General features: G+C 34.9%; 1 protein-coding gene across 4 annotated transcripts; it reads left to right on the forward strand.

The window, feature by feature from the left end:
• Positions 1-3,900: 3,900 nt before the first annotated feature.
• Positions 3,901-21,125, forward strand: LOC117431450 (cytoplasmic polyadenylation element-binding protein 4-like). 4 transcript variants are annotated; one of them, XM_034052358.3, is made up of 11 exons: positions 3,901-4,528; positions 4,863-6,046; positions 11,034-11,124; positions 13,359-13,409; positions 14,835-14,858; positions 15,974-16,144; positions 16,437-16,526; positions 16,619-16,737; positions 17,048-17,162; positions 17,713-17,894; positions 18,144-21,125. In XM_034052358.3, exons 2-11 carry the CDS (start codon positions 4,925-4,927, stop codon positions 18,369-18,371), a joined length of 2,193 nt encoding a protein of 730 aa, XP_033908249.2. In that variant the 5' UTR covers positions 3,901-4,528; positions 4,863-4,924; the 3' UTR covers positions 18,372-21,125. The 4 variants fall into 4 exon arrangements, with proteins under 4 accessions (XP_033908249.2, XP_033908250.2, XP_033908251.2 ...); XM_034052359.3 differs by having other exon boundaries at positions 3,901-4,317; XM_034052360.3 differs by lacking the exon at positions 14,835-14,858.
• Positions 21,126-21,790: the final 665 nt, after the last annotated feature.

Genomic DNA, 21,790 nt, shown 5'->3' on the forward strand with positions numbered 1-21,790 from the left:
AGGCAAATTAGCAATGCTGGTTAGAGTATTATGTAATTATGCAATATTTTGCATGTTGTGGCTTGTGAAAAAATCTGGGTTGAAGACGCAATTCAGATCTACTGTATAAGGTATTTTCCTCTAATTAACTCAGATCCCAGCTTTAGCCTGGAAACCAAAGTACATTTTGTAGATATTTTGAATGCAGGAGCAATGGCACTCTAGCATGTTAAACGACCAGCACTTTGTGTGATTAAGATCACTTTTTAAATATTTGATAGTGTACTACATCAAATTACATGGAACAATGGCTTTGTTTCAATTGGTGTAGCAAACGTAATCTTGAAAAAGCACCGTTAATGCATTTTTTTATGCAATAAATGATTTAGCAACATAGCCCACATCATTGATATATAAATGAATAAGTAAAACAGAAGGAAGTGATAAAATGTTTTGTTCAATTTCTTTTTCAATTCAACAAAAAAAAACAAAAAAAAGGGTCCAGTATTTTATCACATGATTTATAAATGACATATTATTGAGCACTATATCATTAGATTAGGAAACTAAATAAAGTAAAAATGTGTGTACTACTTTAGTTTATGGGTTTGTCGGAAATCTAGGGTCTGTAATATTTTTAACCCAGGTTCACGTAGACAATCCCTCATACTGCTGCAATACCACTAATGATAGCAGTATCTATTATATATATATATATATATATATGCAACTTTTGAGGTTGCTTTACAGAATAAAGCTACATAATGTACAGTACAGTATGTGTGGCTTTTGTATCTAAATACATTTTAATCCTTCAAATCTTCTTGGGTGCTGCAGATGCTTTTAAATAAAATGTACCAGCACTAATGTGGGATTCCATAACAGTCTTAATTTAATAATCCAAATTGTGGCAGTATTTAGGTCCGCCACTATTCAGACCAGTCCACTAACACAACCCTGAAGTCTTCAGTTAATGACAGAAGCAGCCATGTTGAACAGCACAATGATGCAGCAGTTTAACATCCTGTGCATTGATGAAGGCAGATTGAACCGGCCTCGTTTTCATTAAATTATGTAAAACAAAGGCTGCTTCTGCCCGTCGTACCAAAGCATTTACTGGGCACCACATGTCCACAATGCTTCAACATGTTTCGATAGAGAACCGGCATGCAATTTGTATTTATGTCATTTTTTTTTTTTGGCGTGAATGCTTTGTGTTTATGCCTCATAATGTAGTTCATATAATCAATAGATCAAAGGGTGATTTTGCAGAAGGAAAGCTGACTGATGGCACTGTGTAACTCGGAAACTCAATCTCAGTTAATCTCATCCCCCCAATTCACTGGCATTCACACTTAATGCAATACTATTTAATATAATGAGTCCTGCAACTATTTCTTGCTAGCTTATTGCTTTAACATTTATTGTTGCCTGTGCAGTTCTGCATACCACTATTGTTTAAATCTTAAAATACGTCTCCATTCCCTTTGTGCATTTAATATATATATAAAAAAATATATAAAAACTCCAGGGAAGGCACTATTTGCATGATTTTACTATTTCACTGCAACAAGAACTGTCACTGCTGAGATCCATTGTAATACACCCTTATTGGACAGAATTGGATGGTATCAGGTAATACAAGCCAAGATAATGGTCAGTTCCCATTATTCTGCCTATGATTACCACCCTGAAATGCAAGGTCCAGGGTTTCATTTGGGTAAGCCCAAACCATACATATGCCTGTAACATTGACTTCTGATGCATATACAAAATAGGTGATACAGCCTTAGTGCATTCGTAATGTCCTGTGAAAATAATCAAGCCGTAAAGCTCGATTACAGGCTGCAAATAGCAGCCGCTTACTTTAATGAGATTTCTGGCTCTGGCCCCAGCTGTTGTGCACAAGGCACTCTCCATGCTCTATGACCCATCAATTTGCACTCCTACTGGTAATGAGATTGATCCTATTTCCTAAAATGGGAATCAAAGAAAGCAGGTGATCACCCCATAAATGTGACCCCACCCTCCTTCTTTACAACTGCACTAGGACAGGAAGAATGTAAGGAAGATACAGGCAATTTGGAGCTGAAATTCTTGCCTGTACCCACCTAGTTAAAGCATTGTGTAAATACTGTATTGCACTGCACTAGAAACAATATAACAAAGACAGAACCCCCTCTTCATAACTGCTATTTAATTTAACTCATCCTTTTACTTCCTATAATGCAAATTCATAATAATAATAATAATAATAATAATAATAATAATAATAATAATAATAATAGCAATAGGTATTTATTATGTTTAGCTTGACTGTGTTTGAATAAAATTACATTTTTATGCTGTAATAATCTACAACACTTATGAGGGTAAACACCGGCCCAACTCTTTCATCTTTATTAACAGCACTCCACTAATTGTTAAAAAATGGACCAGCACAAATGAGAACCAAGACCCAGGGAGATGTTGGGCTCAGATCAGCACCTTATACCTCAATTGCAATGTACGACATCTGACATGCTTATAAATGTGCTCACATCCATGCATCATGATTATGTGTTGGTTTGCAAACCTGAATTAACATCTCCATGTCCATCATTGAATATTTTCTTTCAAAACAACAAGATACAATGATCAAGTGGATCTCACAGAATTGTATTTGTTGGAGCTGAATTTTTCACACAGGGAGTATCTGTGATGCAGTGTCATCATGAAACATTATAACCAACATTCATGTGCAGCAACATATATGAATATAATAACTGCAGTGTTTAAGAAAACAGCAGTGAATGTAAAGATGGAAACATTTTGAGAACATCTATAAATAAGCATAGGATCTCACAGGTATGCTTATGTCATTTCTTTAGATAAAAATACCTAAATATAAGTTTTTTGTTTGTTCGTTTGGTTAATCCTGTACTGTAATAAACCAAGATTACTTCTACTTGTATCGGTGACTTCAAATGTTAAATGTTTGCTAGACGGAAAGTCATTGTATTTTATCTTGCTCTCAATTGTATTAATACTTGTACTGTGATTCTTGAAATGTATTTTTGTTTACGACTGTAAGTCACCCTGGATAAGGGTGTCTGCTAAGAAATTAATAATAATAAATAATAATAATAAACATTCATTTTTGTATTTAAAAAGGATTAAAAATTAATACATAAAATTATTTTTTTTGGCATTCAAAATGAATTCCAGGGAAGTGACATGTGCTAATTAGCTTGAATGAAAATGTTCTGTTAACAGTGACAGTCTACATTAAAAGCTGAAAACATAGCTATAACAGAGGCAGGATTGCAAAGTTCTTCCTTTAAATGGCTGAGCAAGCAAAAGCAAATGCACAGCAAGGCCTTGTCTTCAGGTCTCTGTCATGTTTCTCATTTGTGCTAAATAAGGGTTGAAAGGGTTACACATTTATTTAATATGGATGGATCTTCATAAAATGAAATACGCTGTTAAGTTCTACCTGGCAAAGCTTTTATTTGGTTACTGTACACACAGGAGTTGAACAAAAACGAAATAGGTCCCTTACTGCATTTGTCCTTTAGAGAGAGGTAATTGCTGTAACGTCGTAACTAGGTGGAGCTTTCCTAAGACGATTGTTAGTGATTGTTGCTGTTAAAGCCAACAGATTCCCCCTACGCTGCTCCCCACGATCACTGGGAGTTCTGGATTTTAAATGGGCGGAACTACAAGGGGCAAAAGGTTGTAATTTGTGTCCGCTGACCTTAATGGGCGTGCACTAAGTAGCTCATGGTTGTGAGAAAATAGGCACAGTTACCTTTCAGCTAGCCAATGAATAGCTGTGAAAGGCGCTGAGGAGGGCGTAACTGGGGGTGGGGGTGGGGGGTGGGTGTACCGAGTGACCTTAGTGGGTGTGGTTTCAGGAGGGGAAGGCTTTAGCCGGAAGTGTCTCGCGACTCGTCTGGCTGTCATTTAGCTTCGGTCGGTTCTTAGAAGAAGGGCAGCGGTAAAGAAACGGAGTATAAAAAAGAAAAAAAATAGAAAACGATACAAATAGAAAATGAAACCAACAGAGTAGCATAAAATCTGTACATTAATATTTCCATGTGAACACTATATTTTAGTGAACCCAGGGACCGGCCGATGACGTAATTGGTGTTTTTAAAATAGTTAAAAAATACGCTAAGATAAGGCTGCGTCATTGAGAAGTCAGCACTAGGGAAGACGGAAATATTTAAATAAATCCTATATTATAAGAAAACAGTACAACAGCAAACAATTATGACGGATTTCTAGTTTGTGGAGGCAAAATTGGAACGGACTCGTCAGAAACGTCGCATTTATAGGAAAAAGGACGAAAAGAAGGTGAAAGAAGTGTCTTTTACAGAAAGCTTGAGTTGGGGTTTTAAAACAAATAGTCTAATTACATATTTATGTAAGCGTTTTTGTTATTTATTTCTGTGGACAAAAACTGGCTCAAATCCTGAACAAACAGAAGACGTCATCAAAATTTTCCTGTGTTTAAATGGCGTGTCAGGATAAGGTGTTTGCTTAAAAATAAAGAAAACACGAAAAGGTACTGATTATTTCTAATATTGATTTGTACACAGAATTGTAGCCAAGAAAATCTAGTTGTGTAAATGTATGTACATTTAATGTATTTTTTGTTTTGTTTTGTTTGTAAAATCGCTATCTCATTCTATGTAAACGTAACAAGGCTATAATTAGGATAGTAAAACTGCGTTTCTGTGTGACAGCAACTGCTATATTTAAATAACACGGGGATAGAAAACGATATCGGATTTAATTCATTTCTAGACATTTACTTAGCGGTAACAAATAAAATAGTACGCACCTAATTGAATTTGGAGCTGCTCATAATTAAATAATCTTTTTGGTTTTTCTTCTAGGGGGAAAAAGAAACTGAACAAAAAAATACTGTCTTGTGGGAATAATATTTTGGAAAAGATAAATGGGGGATTACGGGTTTGGAGTCTTAGTACAAAATAACACTGGTAATAAATCGGCTTTCCCAGTAAGATTTCATCCACATCTGCAACCTCCACATCATCATCATCAAAATGCATCACCAAATCCGGCTGCTTTTATAAATAACACAGCTGCCAATGGCAGTAATGCTGGATCAGCTTGGCTTTTTCCTGCAGCAACTACCCACAGCAACATGCAAGATGAAATTCTGGGTTCCGAAAAATCCAAAGCCCAACAGCAGCAACAGGAAATACAAGAAACACAAGAAAAACAGCAGCTATCTCCCAGCCATCAGGAAACAGGTATCATATCTGATCTTGAAAAGGCAAGACCAGAGGAAAATAAAGGGGAAAATAGCTCCCCGGAAAACAGCAATGGGAAGGAGAAATTAAGAATTGAGTCCCCAATTTTAACAGGATTTGATTATCAAGAGACTTCAGGGCTCGGGACTGCTGCACAGTCCACCACCTCTTCTACTTCCTCTCTGACCGGTTTTAATAACTGGTCAGCGGCTGTCCCGCCCACCTCTTCCACAATCATTAATGAAGATGTTAGTTTCTTTAACCCTGCTGCCTCTGCTAATAATGGGCCTCTGCTGTTTCAGAATTTCCCACATCATGTCAGCCCCGGCTTCGGTGGCAATTTTTCCCCACAGATCGGACCCCTTTCACAGCATCACCCACCCCACCCACATTTCCAGCACCCTCACAACCAACATCAACAGCACAGGAGGTCTCCTGCTAGCCCCCACCCTCCCCCTTTTCCACACAGGAATGCTGCTTTTAACCAGTTGCCACATTTGGGAAACAATCTCAGTAAACCGCCCTCTCCATGGGGCAGCTACCAAAGCCCCTCACCTACCCCGTCCTCCACTTCATGGAGCCCTGGTGGTGGGTACGGTGGCTGGGGAGGTTCCCAGGGTCGGGATTACCGCAGGGGTCTCAATGGTGGGATGACACCCATTAACTCCATCTCCCCCTTAAAGAAGACATTCCCAAACAGCCATATGCCATCGCAGAAGTATTCCAGGACAAGCCCAGGCTTTACCCCGAAATCCTGGATGGAGGAGAGCATGAGCCGGAGTGAGAATGTATTCCCATTTCAGGTGAGGCTGAGAAGCTACCCTTTTTGTGACTTATTCCTTCCTCCTTTTTTAAAAAAAGAAAACAATCTGTTTAGCAAAATGAAGGCTGGCTTGGGCAGACTAGTTCAAAGCTGTAACTTTAAATGCCACAGGCCCAGATGACTAATGTAGCTCTACCAGTTTTTGATATATAAAGTAAGAAATCTGATTATTTCAGGAAAATAGGCAAATATACCATATGCACCTATACTACTGTAGTCTAATCGTGTTTTTCTTTTTTTTTTTTTACCAGCAAGTCATGGGCATGAAAAGGGCAGATTTACATTTTTCATACGGTAAAGGTGATTAGCAAAGGTTTAACTTTTTTTTTTTTTTTTTTTTTCAGTGTCAGCTTCTTGGATGTTAAAAGTAGAATCAAAATGCATAATCTATAATTTCCTATCTGAGAAGGATTTGGAAGTTGACCTTTTAATTGGTGGTAACAGATTGCCTTGCAGTGCCAGAGAACAAGATCTGGACAATAAGTGATTGCTACTAAAGTAATCTGGCATTGATTCTGTTATATACTTTTAAAGTTTGATATTCCAAGTGTTTTAAAGCAATCTTATCACAGTGTAATGATGATAACATTTTAAATGTTATAAAAATACATTATTATAAAATATTGTTGCGATAATGTGTAGTTTGCAGCTCTTCCAATCCAGGAATATCATTTTAACCAGCAGCTTCAAGTATGTACTCGGCTAAACCATTATTGGTGAGAGGCCTCTATCCATACTAACCCAAAGCCAGAACACCCAGCAGGAGCACTTTTTTTTTTTTTTTTTTTTTTACAGGGCTGAAATATCCTTTGATGAATCTCAAACTCATTTCACAAAGAATGAGGTAGACAATTCTCTGCTTTAGAGGCAATTTTATGTTTGGTACTGTGATACAGACATAAAAATCTCTCCTATCTATATATCCATCTAACCATCTGGCTATATATATATTTCAGGTATGACTGGAGGATGGTAGCATACAGTTAAAATGTTATCCTTTGTTTCTTGCGAAAGGTTAACGAGTTCATGGTATAACAGAAAATAGCTCCTCCGTAGAACATTCACTACTAATCAGAGGAAGGTTTGTCATGTGGAAATCAAGGATGTCCTAACCGCATACAATCTGAAAACAATCAAGAAAACGCAACATCCAGCTAAATACTGTTATTGTACCTGGAATTGTTACACAACATTCAAGTACATCTGGATCATAAAAACCTCAGAGCAAAATTAAGTTTGTATGATCCAAATGCATGTTGTAAAAATACAATATTAATATCCAGTTTACAAAACGTTTTGCACTGTACAGAATATCATTCTAGATCTGGTTAATTTGGTATATATAGTAACCAGGATATCATTGTTATTCAGGGGTACTGCAGAGCAGTGGTCGATCAGGTGTGAAGATTATGTGCATGGATAGCCTTTTTTTCTGGGGCTGGGAAACTAACTGTATATAAATTAGCTAGAAGGTTCTTGAGAAAGCCAACAAAAACTGCATTGCAGCTAAAAACCAACAAAATGGCTAGTGGCCATATTGATCTGGACTTGTTTATTAAAAAATAAATAAAACAATAAATAAATACTGCACACTGAGATACAGTATCTCTGTGTATTCCAATATGTTTATTTGATGTTTCACTGTTGAACACCAAAGGTAGGGAGTCCCATGATACAGTGTCATATAGAAAGTCAACAGTATATTATCAGTACTGGTATTTAGAATGGGTTTAGTACAATCACATATTACTTATTTACTTTCTTTACTTTTCCTATTTTGGCTAAAATTGTTCCTACATTCCAAGTCCTGTTCGGCCCTCCAAACCTCCCCCTCCACACTATTTTTCTGCCTTGCAGCACTTACAGAATGTTTGTACCATCAAAATCAGAAATAATGACAAGTACCGTTATTTTGTTAGTTTCTAAACCTGAATACCAATGTGTAAGTCTAAAACAAAATATATAAAGTAGTTAAATTATGTATGCAGCTTCTTTCAAGTGCGGATCAGGACATAAATATGTATCAGATCCTGTTACAGCTTAATGAATTTCTCACGTGGGTTTATTGAAATTAACTACATTAGTACACCAGGTAAACAATGTTGTCATCTTTTTAAGTATAATATTTAAGTAATATTTGTTTCTCTACTTCCAATCCTTTCATTGGTAACTATATTCAATGTCCATCACTATCACTTTTTAAAATACAGGGTGATTAGGAAGTAAGTTTACCACATCAATGATATGGTGTGTTGATGTGGTAAACTTACTTTCTAATCACCCTGTATAATATTAAAGGGGACTTGCTTTGCACTTGAAAGGTGTGCATATCATATTTGTTCCTTCTTTGCTGCTTTGGTTGTTTTTTCACTGAACTTGCAAGCCAGAGGAATCCCAAAGGTTTAACATGTAATTGGAATGCTGCAGAATATGCATCGTATATGCATTTTACAGTACTTGTGGCTGTATGTTATATCTTTAGTGCCACAGATGCATTGATTTGTTAATATCTCTCTCTCTCTCTCTCTCTCTCTCTCTCTCTCTCTCTCTCTCTCTCTCTCTCTTTCTCTCTCTCTCTCTCTCTCTCTCTCTGTATATATATAATTTACTATTTTGTTATTACTGTTTACAGTACCAACACTTGCATAACATCTTAATTTCAGTACAATGTTTCCCTTCATATTACATGCACTAAACAGTGGAATGTAAAAGTTATGTGTAGTACTGGGACGCAAAAAGGCTCACTGGTTGGTTCACATCCAGATATACCCCATTCACACAAAACATTAAATCTAAAAAAAAAACAGTGTTAGACGTGTAACGGACAGTGTTGTGTGATACGCTGCCGTTACGGATTCGGTCATGTCCCCTGTTGGTGAGATGAGGTTAAAAGCTCTGAAATCATGAATGCAGACTCCGTCTCTTTTGCATTGTGGTAAAGACACTCGCAGGTTGCCTGTTCGTTACCAGGTTCTGTCCTGTTACACATGAACTTACTTATTGATTTATGTTGTTCCCCACCCAGCCTAGTTTACTGTTTCATTTACATACTTTACCTGTTAAATGTACATAAACTTAAATGCACTTGTTAGAATCCAAAGCTGCTGCCGTTTGTTGATATTATTAAGGGCTAAAATCCTTAATTTTACAAGGATTAACTTGGTATCAATAGCCTGGTACAAATGAGTAGCCTGGTATTGATATTTAAAAAATGTTGGCGGATAGCACGGATGTGTTAGGCTTGTGGACAACCATAAGCTATACTAATTCGCAACACAATGTATAACTTTCCCTTTAAGGTCAGATCAACCAGACTTGGTGCTTCAGTATTCCCCTACTCTATGTCCTTGTACAAGTTATTTTAAACTTTTTTTTTTTTTTAATATATATTCCTATATGGTGCTCTCATGCAGGTGCGAATCTAAATGGATGTCGAAGTTGCACTCTGCGACTACAAAATCAGCCTTGCTCCTCGTTTTCAGTGCTGGCTAGTACTGAACTCACAGTTGTAGGCAGTGTCATTTCTTTATAGGCCAGAGGCTTAGGAACTAGAGACAGCACTTGTGAGTCTCGAGATCTCAGGGAACAGGACACAACAGGACATAAGTAACTTGCAACAAAGAAAAAGGGCATGAAACATAAAGAGGTCATAGAAAAGCAAACCGTTGCAAAAAAAGTATTGGTAGGTTGATGAGAAAGTACAGTAGCAGTATTTGAGCAAGCCCCAATATATTGTACAGTATCTGGCAGTGCAAACAGTAATAAGACATGATTTAACTTTTACATTTCCTCTGACCTTGTACTTGGTACTGCTTTCGTTTTTCAGTGTAAAGTTTAAAGAAGTAATTAATGGAATTTGTGTAGGCATTTACCCAACATATACACAGCTTCAATGTCGTGAAATATTAAATATTTAATCCTACATACATGGCAAAAGCTTGCTGTCGACTCATTTTATAGATAGATTATTGCCCGGAACAGCAGACAGAAATGTATATAAATCAGATAACTGTGACAAAAAAATTACTAGTTAGGATAACCATAAATATATATATATATATATATATATATATATATATATATATATATATATATATATATATATATATATATATATATGTATATGTGTGTGTGTATATATATATATATACATTTTCCACACACATACAGTTTGTGTATTTGTTACTTTTTGTATCTTGTAGTCTATTTTTGATACAATCCTATTTATTTGTGTCTACCAACTAAACAGCAGAATACCAATGTAGTTAAAGGTCAGGTTGACAAAGAGCCACACTGTCTAAAATATGTCAACCTCTTTGCATTGTGTTTCCTTTTTTATTTTTCTTTTGTGTAAATTGGCTGTTGCTGTGAAGTTTTAAAGTTCACTTTGAGTAATTGCCTGTCTCATATATTACCTGTCTAGTAAAGTAGTAGGGTGGTAGAACATTTAACTGCCCTACAGTATAATAAATGATGTGTGTTCAAAAACAGTTCACTTTACAAGATGGATCCATAAAAACAATATTGGGTGAAAATATATACAGGGTGTGTTGATGCGGTAAACTTACTTTCTAATCACCTTGTGTGTGTGTGTGTGTATATATATATATATATATATATATATATATATATATATATATATATATATATATATATATATATATATATATATTGTTTTTTTTTGGATCTGCAGTAAATCCCAAATGCTACTGTACTGTATCATTTCTGTGACTGTTGTGTGTTTGTTTTTTTAAATGTCAAATTACTGTATGCCGTCTTTGAGTTGCCTGGTTTCATTTTGTTTTTCTAAATATAGAACAGGAATGCTAATGTCCTGTGTCGCTGATATTCAGTAGGTCAAATACTCTGTAGTTCAGCCCCATTCTGTGCAGATTGGTTGTCTAGTCCGAGGACTATAGAAGATAGTTATGTTTGTTTAAACAAGGTTTCTGTGTATTTACCTATAGGAGCGTACAAGGTCATTTGATGGTTTCAACATGCACTCTTTGGAAAATTCCTTGATTGACATTATGAGGGCTGAACAAGACTCGCTAAAAGGTATGTTTTTTCACTACCCACTTCAATATGACAGTTCTGTACAGAGCATCATGTATGGTGTTGGATGCAGTGCATGGGTACACCTCTTTACCAATGTTTGTTTATTTATTTTTTTGATACAATTATTGTATTCAGTCTATATGCAAGTTCGTTTTGCAATGTGTTTTTTACAAGGTCAAATTAACACATCTAAAAAAATAACAATAATTTCTTGGCCTTTTTTCACTTTTTACTCAGAAATTGATTATTTTGTTCCAAGAAACTGATTATTTTGTCCCAAGAAACAAGAAACTAAATTATTCCTATAGTAACAAGCCCTTTTTTATGCTACTTTTTAGGGTTAGGGCTGGGTCACATTTAAGTATACATTTATAAATGAGTGTGGTAGTTAATAAAGTTGCTGGTGATGAGAATGATCGGTTTATCCTCACTCTTGCTCATCGAAAGATAATTGCTGATAATAACCTAGACGTTGCCTAGGTTGCCTAACATAGACGTTACCTAATTGCCAACCACTGAACATTTTTACAAAATGATTGTTAGTCAAAGATAATTACTTGTGGCAGCAGGGACATGATTGATATAAACAAAATGAAACGGATGGTATTTAACCTGTGACAGTCACACTGAAAAACTACAGTATGCAAAAATATACAAATGATTAATCAGTCATCTCATGTACTGTTTTGATCTTAACACATATTCACTGAATGCAGCAATATGGGCAAGGATAATAGCAGAATAAGTTAACAGAACTGTGAGAACAACTTTAATACATACAGAGCTGAGGATAATATTCTGAAATAGTGTTTGTGAACTATTATCTGATCTATTTCATAGGAGGGAGTTTCCTTCACAGAAAACTTTAGTAGACAATGCACAAAATAACACATAGGAAATACCAAAGTTTAAAAATATTTTATTGGTTTTTACTAGAGGTGGTAAAAGACCATAAAAGATACCTACTGTATCAATAAAATGCGTCATTATTGTAGGATAACATTTACAAAATATTCACTTTTGTTCAACCAACAAAACTTGGCATAATTTACAGTTACACGCTTGTCATTTCCTATTCCAAATTCTGCAGATTGCTAGTATTAAAGCAGCCCTTCTTTCCCCAGCCATGCTTTAAAAATTCGAATAATGCTAAAACAGGCCATACTCTTACTGAGTACTGTTACTCAGGATACTGTAACCACCAACAGTTAATTTTATAAGGAAACATAACCCAGCTTGCCCTAGGACAGAATTGTGCAAGGTGTTCACAAAGTTCCTGTACATAGACAACTGTTAACTGAAACAGGCAATTGTGGCAGCATTCGATATAGTGTTAATCGTTTAGTTTAAACGTCAGTAAAGTGTCAAATGTTTTCAACAAGTTCATGTCTTTTGTTGAGCCAGATTAGAGTGGTGTGGTTTATTTATTTAATTACTTAATTAATTAATCAATTAATTAATTATTTTAGTTTGCACCTTATACCGAGGGAGATGCCGGTTTAGTTTGCAACTGCTATTCGGGACCGAGACTCGAGTGATGTTTAATAAAATATTTATTTATTTATAAATAAAAGAGAAGATTGCTTAAATTTTATGTTTATTTTTTGGTCTTTTTTACCTACTGCTGCCAGTCAGAGAAGAACAAACTATTGCTATTGGTAAATTCATTTTTTTTCTTTTTTTTTTTTTTTCTTTTTTTCTTTTTTTAAACGGAATATTGATCCTGCAAATGTCACAAGTCTTGACATTGAAATACACAAATGGCTTAACCGGGATCAATTGCATTTTTTAAGGAGAGTAGAAAAGCCAAGGTGAAACCCCGAGAATCGGAAGACCTATTTGTAGACACCCCTAATTTTCTATAGTCCTGCACAACCTATGTATGCATGAGGACTTGTTGGTGGATTATGCTCTCCGCAGAACATAATGGAAATAACACTGACATGGTGAGGAGTTTGCATGCAAAGGGGTTTTATGACAACACTTGAAGGGTATGCAATTAAAACTTTTATTGGTGACTGCAGTGTGTTTTCTTGATTATTCTGGTTGACATGCAAATGTGTTTCTCTTAATCAGGAAAACTATCAGTACTGCACATGAGTTAGTCAAGCAAAACCATCTCAGTACATAGATATATATACAGCTGCAAATATTTACAGTAAGCAGTGTGTGTGTTGAGTGGTGCACCTCGTCATATTTTAATTACTAATAGAAGTGTCCCCCCCCCCCATTAGGTCGCTTAGGCTTCTCGCACCCAGGAGCAGACAGTCCTTTGCCGATTAATGGTAAGCAAATGTGTTACTTGTTGTATTGTATTTTTTGTGAACTGTAGTTTTAGAGAGAGTCTCAGTAGGAAAAAAGACTTTACAGCTGTTTGAAATCAGTTGTGTTTATTTCCGTCAGCAGCAGATCGGGATCAAGCCTATTTCAGTTGGAACTCTGGCAACCCCAGTTGGGTATTGGAATGACATGACTTTGATTTATCTATTTTCTTCAGACTGGTTTGTGGTGTAGATGGAAACATGGCTTTATTAAAGTGTCATACAGTAGTGCTAATGATCTGCAGACGTTACAAAAGCTAAGAGGCATCCCACATTTATTTTTCTTTTTGTGGTCAACTCATAACCTATAATTAGAAATATATATATATATATATATAGTAACAGACTTGCACCCACTCACGGTTCTAGCCCCTTTAAAAACTGACCCAACACACAGAAATTAGAGGTTCAGCGCTTGCGCGCACTTTTAATAAAACAAACAAAACACAAAATAAACAACTAGCTTCTTTTTGAGCACTGACTAAACACACGGGAACCTGAACTGAACCACAGGACGGCTAAGCCATTTACCTGCTATAAACATCAAAACACTCTGTACTATAAACTTAAGTTTTGCCCTTTCAATGACTGCCTGGAAGCAGAGCTCTTCTTCTCCTTAGCAGCCCCGAACAAACTGACTGCTCCCCTTTTATACCCTGCACCTGGCTCTAATTTAATAATAAGCACCAGGTGCAGGGGATAATTAAGCAATGAAACAATTAATGGAACTGATCAACAACAAAGCAAAATACAATTAAACAATAACAAAACTAACAAATTAAATTAAACAATAAAGTAACACAATCAAACAATAAAGCCCAATACAATTAAATTAAACAAATGTGCATTCCGCACGTTTTTTTCTTCAGGGAGGCTTTAACCCCCTCCCTGCTGTCGTACAATATATAATCATTTCTTAGCAGACGCCCTTATCCAGGGCGACTTAAAATTGTTACAAGATATCACATTATTTTTACAAACAATTACCCATTTATACAGTTGGGTTTTTACTGGAGCAATCTAGGTAAAGTACCTTGCTCAAGGGTACAGCAGCAGTGTCCCACCACATGGGATTGAACCCATGACCCTCCCGTCAAGAGTCCAGAGCACTAACCACTACTCCACACTGCTGCCCTATGTATAATTATGAGAAGGTAGTCCTAACTAATAGCTGATTTTATAATAAGTGTCATCGTAATTTTGAAGCATGCTTCATTTTAAAATGTTAAGGATACGTATTCCGTCCTTTATTTTGTCCAATAAGTTGTCCGATATGTGAAGTCATTTGTTTAAAAAAAAAAAAACATGTCTTTTACAGATAGCAGGGAGTGCCTGATGTGCAGCCAGTTTTGATATTTGAAAAGTTGTTTTTTTCTTGTTTACATGCAGCAAGGACATATGGGAGACGGCGAGGTAAAAACAAAAAGAAAGATAGTGTAATCATTGTTGTGTGTGCGTATGTGGTGTTAATAATAATCAATATACAGCATTTATAACAGCAATTCAAATGTAAAAATATAATTAAATCTGCAGTGGCTATCTTTAAGTTACAAAATAGGCAAGAGAATGAAGAATTTTTTTTTTTCTAAAAGGCTGTATATCTTAAATATTAGCTTTGGTCCAAAAGTGTGGGTGGTGAAAAGGTTATGTATTATTTATATATAAATAATACTTATTATACATCTATTTTTTTTTTTTTTTGTTTTAATATTAATTCCATCCATACAAGAAAATGTAAAAATAATTTTTTATATTTCAGAATGGTTTTGTCCTTCAATCCTTTTTATGTGACACTAGAAGTCCCAATTTTGCTGATAATTGTGTTTAAGGAAATGCATGATCAGTAAGATGAAATTAACTATAGTAAGTGTATCCTTGCACAACGGATGTTGTGTGTCTGCCTTTTATAACTTGCTGAATGCAGGTATGGAATCAGTTTAAAAAAAAAGAGTGGGCTGTACATGACAGTAAGAAATAATTGCTTGTTTACATGGTTTAATTTGTGCAGCGTTACCACAATATTTGCTGTTTCGACAATGGCAATAAATATTCTAACTCAAGCCTGAGATATCAGTTATTTTTTCTTTTTTTTTACCAAAGCTTACTTCTATTAAACTAATATCCCTGAGGAAGTTATGTTACATAATGCTTCCCAAAGGCAGTATCAGTTAACCGACTCTCTTTCAGGGATGACTGTTGCAGTTGAAATGTCTTGCGAAATTCTGTTGCATTCAAACCATGATGGGGAACACTATGTTACTGTATAAACTGATTTTTATCTATAATGTGCACAAAACCTAATTTAGCTCTGTATTTATCCATCTTATTTTAAATATATAATGTTTTTAAAGCAATGCAGTTTCAAAAGTTTTGGGCTGTTGGAAACTTGTTGCATTGTAATAGTGCCCATCTGACAGCCCGAAGTGGCTCTCCACCCTACTGACAGCGTTCTAGCATTTGTTTCAGTTTTTTCTTCCAACACTATACAGTGCTGTATCTCCTTTTTTTTTTTTTTTTTTTTTGTAAAGGTCATTCATCCTTGTTCCCGATGGAAGATGGCTTTCCTGATGATGATCGTGCTGAACAAGGTCTCACTGGGTTAGGTTCTCCACACTGCTTTCCCCACCAGAATGGAGAGCGAGTTGAACGTTATTCACGCAAAGTATTTGTTGGAGGCTTGCCTCCCGATATTGATGAAGGTAATTGCAATAAGAACTGCTATTTGTGTTTTCTGTCCCTTACATCCAGTGCAGCCCTGCCTGTGGTATGCCTAATCAATTGTTATTGGAACTTTAGCCAGCTTTACAAGATAAGAAGAGTAGTAGGTAGAGCTGGTCTGTTTATATAAAGAAACTGCACCTTTTTTTAAGAACTAAATTGCACAATGTTGGGTAGTGGCTGTATTAATAAAGTTGATTTATTTATTATACATCAGCTGTTTTAGTTTTAATACTAATATTATTTATTTTTGTTTTCATTATGATCTTGTAGATGAAATTACAGCTAGTTTCAGAAGATTTGGCCATCTTTTTGTGGATTGGCCTCATAAAGCAGAAAGCAAGTCTTATTTTCCTCCAAAAGGTAAAGTATTCAAACCTTTGAATATGAATAAAAAGAAGACATTGAAGTATAAGTATGTACAGCTGATTTCATTCTTGTCACTTTGTCCTCAGGTTATGCATTCCTCCTTTTCCAAGATGAGAGCTCTGTGCAAGCTCTGATCGATGCCTGTATTGAAGAAGATGGAAAGCTCTACCTTTGTGTTTCCAGTCCAACCATTAAAGATAAACCAGTATGTACTTAAATTGCAGCTCCATAACACAGTATATCTTCAGCTTTTATTGTTGTTTTTTACTCCTAAAACTGATAATACTTATAATATAATTAGGAATAATTCTAATATAACACAGTTTAGGAATGTGATGCAGGCTTGCGGTTTGCTATATTTGTTTTCTTAATAAATATTAAAGAAGCAGCTTCATCACCTTTATTTATTTATTTATTTTTTTAAAGTAGCTCTTGCAAATTTTCAATTGACTTCTCAGAAATACCTCACAGTATTTTTGTTTTCTAATTTTCCTTCACATTGTGTTTAACTGTAGGTTCAGATTCGTCCATGGAATCTTAATGATAGTGATTTTGTGATGGATGGCTCCCAGCCTCTGGACCCAAGGAAGACTATTTTTGTTGGTGGTGTTCCACGCCCATTGCGTGCTGGTAATGTGCCGTTTAAGTCCAAATAGATTAAAAGCCTTCAAACCTCTTAAATAAGCTGCTGTATATAGTTGGTCTTCCTTGTGTTTTAAAGCACTTCAGCTTTTTTTGTGAAATTACATTTAAGATTAATCTTATGACAAAGTGATATTAAATTTGTGCCAGGCTTAATTGGAATCTAACATCTGTCAAAGCAGCTATTTTATCTCTTTTATGTAATGTGTCTGAAAACATTGAGGATAATGAAAATTCAACTGGCATATGTAGTGTACAGTAAATAAAATTTTAGTAATTATGAAGTACTTAGTTAGATAAGAGTTGTATAATTAAACTTAATATATAATTGAACAAACATGATAACGTCTTATTTTAATATATACATCACTTTATATATAAATATATATATATATATATGTATATATATTTTTTAACTGTACTGTAATAATGTTTAGCTTTTAGGTAAATAACATGGTAGATTTCAGTAATTTTGCTTTTTAAATTGATTCTCAAAAAGGTGTGTCTATTACTTATTTAAATGTGTTTTCTTCTGCAGTGGAACTTGCCATGATAATGGACAGGCTGTATGGAGGGGTCTGCTATGCTGGAATTGACACAGATCCAGAACTGAAATACCCCAAAGGAGCTGGGCGGGTCGCCTTTTCTAATCAACAGAGTTACATTGCTGCTATCAGTGCTCGGTTTGTGCAGCTGCAGCATGGAGAAATTGATAAACGGGTATGTTTACCGTGTTTCTTTAAAAAACCTTCAGTTTTAAATACAGTAGACAAAATGGAAATACAGCTACAAAAAAAGTAATTTCAATTTACTTAAATACATGAAAAACAGCATGACCATACTGCAGTATTTTATTGTATTAAGTTTCTTTTTTGTACCACTGTATGAGTTATGATGCTGTATACCCAGAAGTACAACCCATTGATTACATTCAACTGGAAGGTAAAATGCAGTGTTTTGCTTCTCCAGGTGGAAGTGAAGCCATATGTCCTTGATGATCAGCTGTGTGACGAATGTCAGGGGACCCGCTGTGGTGGGAAGTTTGCCCCGTTCTTCTGTGCCAATGTTACCTGTCTTCAGTATTACTGTGAATATTGCTGGGCTGCTATTCACTCACGTGCTGGCAGGGAGTTCCACAAGCCACTGGTAAAGGAGGGAGGGGATCGCCCTCGGCATATTTCATTCCGTTGGAATTGAAAGGTGCACTGTCGTCTTGAGCTGCAAATGTCATACAAATAAATGCACTTTTCTGTTGCTGGTTCCTTTTTACATGTCCCATTTCTTAAAACTGGAATTCTATATTGAAGTGAGTACATGTCAAGTAATCCTGTTTACCTTTTACTCAATGTGATATATAATCATACACATGGATAGTTCAATACATTAAGTCATACTCCCTTTTTGAGACTTTAGATCCCTGTGTAATGAACCTTCCAGAAACCGATCTGGCATACCTTAAGCATGATAAATAGAGGCACTTTTATACATGTGAAATAATTTCCTCATAAGGCAAGGGCTTTTTTCCACTTGTGATGTATTAGGTTGCCACTGTCATTTGTTCCAGTAACTTGTCAAATATGTCTCTAAATATACTTGGGAAGGGGGACGTACGACGACAAAATGATTAATTTGACATTTATAGGAAAGCATTTAAAACATAAATAAATAAACCCCAATTAATTTAATAAAAATATTAATGAAAAAGAGTTATTGACTTGGCACAGAAGTATAAAAGGTTTCGTGCTGGAGATGGGTGCACTTATTTTTGTACCTTTTAGGATGCAGATTTGAGAATAATTGCCCCAGTAGTTAACCAAAGCTTGAGAAAATTGCAGACTGGTGTTTTCTTTCTTACAGTACATCCTAATGCTAGAGCTTACTTGGTGTACTAGCTGTTAACTTTTGTTCTCCATTTTGACATGCAAAACCTAATACCTCAAGCTTTGCTGCTAATGTATTGAGTATGGAGTGAACAACTGTCTATTTCCCCTCATAAATGAACACAATAAAAAAGGGAAAAGGAATCAGCACAAAGCTGTAATTTTAAAAATGCATTTCCAGTTGCATCTTTTGTATGGATAGAATTGCAGGCGGGGTTAGAAATTAACAGTTTCTACAGGTTGTACACTCACCTTTTTTAAAAGAAAAAAAAAGGAATAAGAAATGTACTAGCTACAAAGAGTACTTACCAAAATTTAAAGTTTTAGTGTGTTCAGGAAAAAAAGAAAATAATGTATTAGCTCCCAGTATTTTTTTTACCGTGGTGTTATTCAGTAACTGCTAATTTTATGCCCTTGTCTCTTGTGTGTATTTGTGCAGATTTCCCACCCTTTTTATGCTATTTAAATTATTTTTTTATAATTTATTTAATGCAGGAAATACACTGACAGAAAAAAAATTATATTAAGTGGAAAAAAAATACAAATTAAAAAAAGAAAAAATGAAACCCGCCACCTTCATAATCTTCTAGTGCCAACATTCTTGAGACTAGCATGTTTTAGTATAACTAATGTATAGCATGTGATACAAAATAAATATTCCTGTTGTTGCATGCTTTGCAGGTTGGCTTGTAATATTTCTAGCCACTTGCCAGTTATTCACTCAAAGTAAGACTGCAATAAAGAGGTAATACCTAGTGACTTTAGGGAACTCCAACCAAAGATGGTTGTGCAGCAGCGAGACAGAAGTCATAACTGTTTTTCTTATCATGATGTTCTGATGGACTCCAGCAAACCAAAGATTGCCTCAAATTGTTAATGAACAGTCTGAGACCTTGAACATTGCAGTATAACTAATAATTTAAAAGCAGAGGCATTTTCAGAATAAACCCACAAAGTTCCAAAAGTCAAAATGGAGACATTTCTTGCTAGACAGTTAGGTGTATTAGGAAAAAAAAACTGCATTAGCTGAACAGATATGAGGGAAAAAGAATTGCTTATAATAGTGTTGGTATTGCAGTAGTATAGTAGAATCTGAAACGTGCTTACATATAACTTGTCAGGGATTATAGTGCTGATATAACATATTAATATAGTGAAATATTATCCTTCTGTTGGCTTGGTGGTGTGCAGTTACACCATTTCTAACATAACTTAAGTTTGTGGTGTGGTGGGTTAACATTTTAGTAGTATAACACTTTTTGAAGAATTTGCTGTTAATGAGAAAAATAATTATTTTATACATGGCCTGCTGATTTTTTGGTACAGTGGTTTTCTAGCTAAATTATTTTGTCATGCACATATATACATTTATTATGCACTACTTTTCTATATCTTTTTTTTCCAACAGTCATTTTAGGCACATTTTTTCACAAATGGGAAAACCCCTTTTGCAATACCTCAATTTTTCACATTGTGAAGGGTAGCTTTTGTACTTTTGTTACGGAGAGATCTGCATATATGGTAAACTTCATTTTAAAAACTGAATAATTAATATATATTATTTTCAATTCCGCTTTTTATACATTTCAGTGCTGAGGAAACTTTTTAAGCTAATAAACGTGCACTGGCCGTGCAGTTTTAGAATTTGCAGAGGAGAGATCGAACGTGTATCGTTATAGAAAATCCTATATCTTTTTCACTAGATGTTGCTATATAAACTGAAAAAATATCTGGTCTTAAAGCATGACAAGAATAAGTTGCTGTTTTAAACTAATATTTCTTAACATGTATTCAGCACCTGGCTATATTAAAGTAACCCATTTTTGGCTCCTTCACTAATGGAAGCTGAAATATATATGTATAAGAAAAAAATTAAAACAAAGAAAACAAATTGGTAAATGTTAAACTGTTTCTTGTACCACAAGAATGGATGTTAGGTGTTTAAATATTTTAAATTTAAAATATATATTCTTGAACTGCCAATTAGCTGATATTGTAATCCTTAGCATGCATGAAAAAAAAAAATACAACAAAATATTAGCTTTTAAAATGAATTGTCGTGGTTGTGATACAGACGTGTTTATAAACTTTAATTTCTTAAGGACCCCTCCATGTGTTAATCTATATGCCTTCTCCATACACAGACCTCTGCGGAATGCACAAATAAAACTCTAAAAAATTTTGCAGTGCAGGAATTGAGCATTTTAAAGGACACTGTTGGAAAGACTTGATAATTGTCCCCTTTGTGTTGAAGAACTAAACCTTTCATGAAAGGGGATTTAAGACTTGAATGTGGTAAATGTTGCAAGTTAACTTTCGAGTTGTTATGTGCAATACTTTTTTTGAACTTTTTCAAAAAATAATCTTTGCAATGTAATTCTTTAATGCCATTTAATTGCAGACATTTAAAAAGATGTTAATATGTTTTTCACAGTCATTTTCTACTGTTAGTGTAATCCTTTTCATGCTGGTGTTTGTAAAAAAAAATCTAAATATTTGTACTAATATAAATTGAAGTTATTTTTAAAACATTAAAAGTTTTGTGCTCATTTGCTTATTTTGTTACTTTATTTTAAGCTGATGTGATTGATAGCATTGTAATTATTAGGTCAATAATGTATTTAGCAGTTTTATTGGTATATTTTTAATTGGAATGTAATTAATTTTTATAATTTTGATCAGAATTTGTTATATTTTTGAGGTGAAGCTTTTAATATGTTAGTGTCTAGTTTTTAC

Source organism: Acipenser ruthenus, chromosome 22 (genome assembly GCF_902713425.1).
Source record: "Acipenser ruthenus chromosome 22, fAciRut3.2 maternal haplotype, whole genome shotgun sequence".
Taxonomy (NCBI): domain Eukaryota; kingdom Metazoa; phylum Chordata; class Actinopteri; order Acipenseriformes; family Acipenseridae; genus Acipenser; species Acipenser ruthenus.

Excerpts from the sequence above, each read along its gene's own strand:
- LOC117431450 (XM_034052358.3), top strand. The coding sequence starts at position 4,925 with ATGGGGGATTACGGGTTTGGAGTCTTAGTACAAAATAACACTGGTAAT. Across the intron at positions 16,738-17,047 it reads CAACCATTAAAGATAAACCA|GTTCAGATTCGTCCATGGAA; the intron begins GTATGTACTTAA and ends GTTTAACTGTAG. Across the intron at positions 17,895-18,143 it reads ATGGAGAAATTGATAAACGG|GTGGAAGTGAAGCCATATGT; the intron begins GTATGTTTACCG and ends TTGCTTCTCCAG.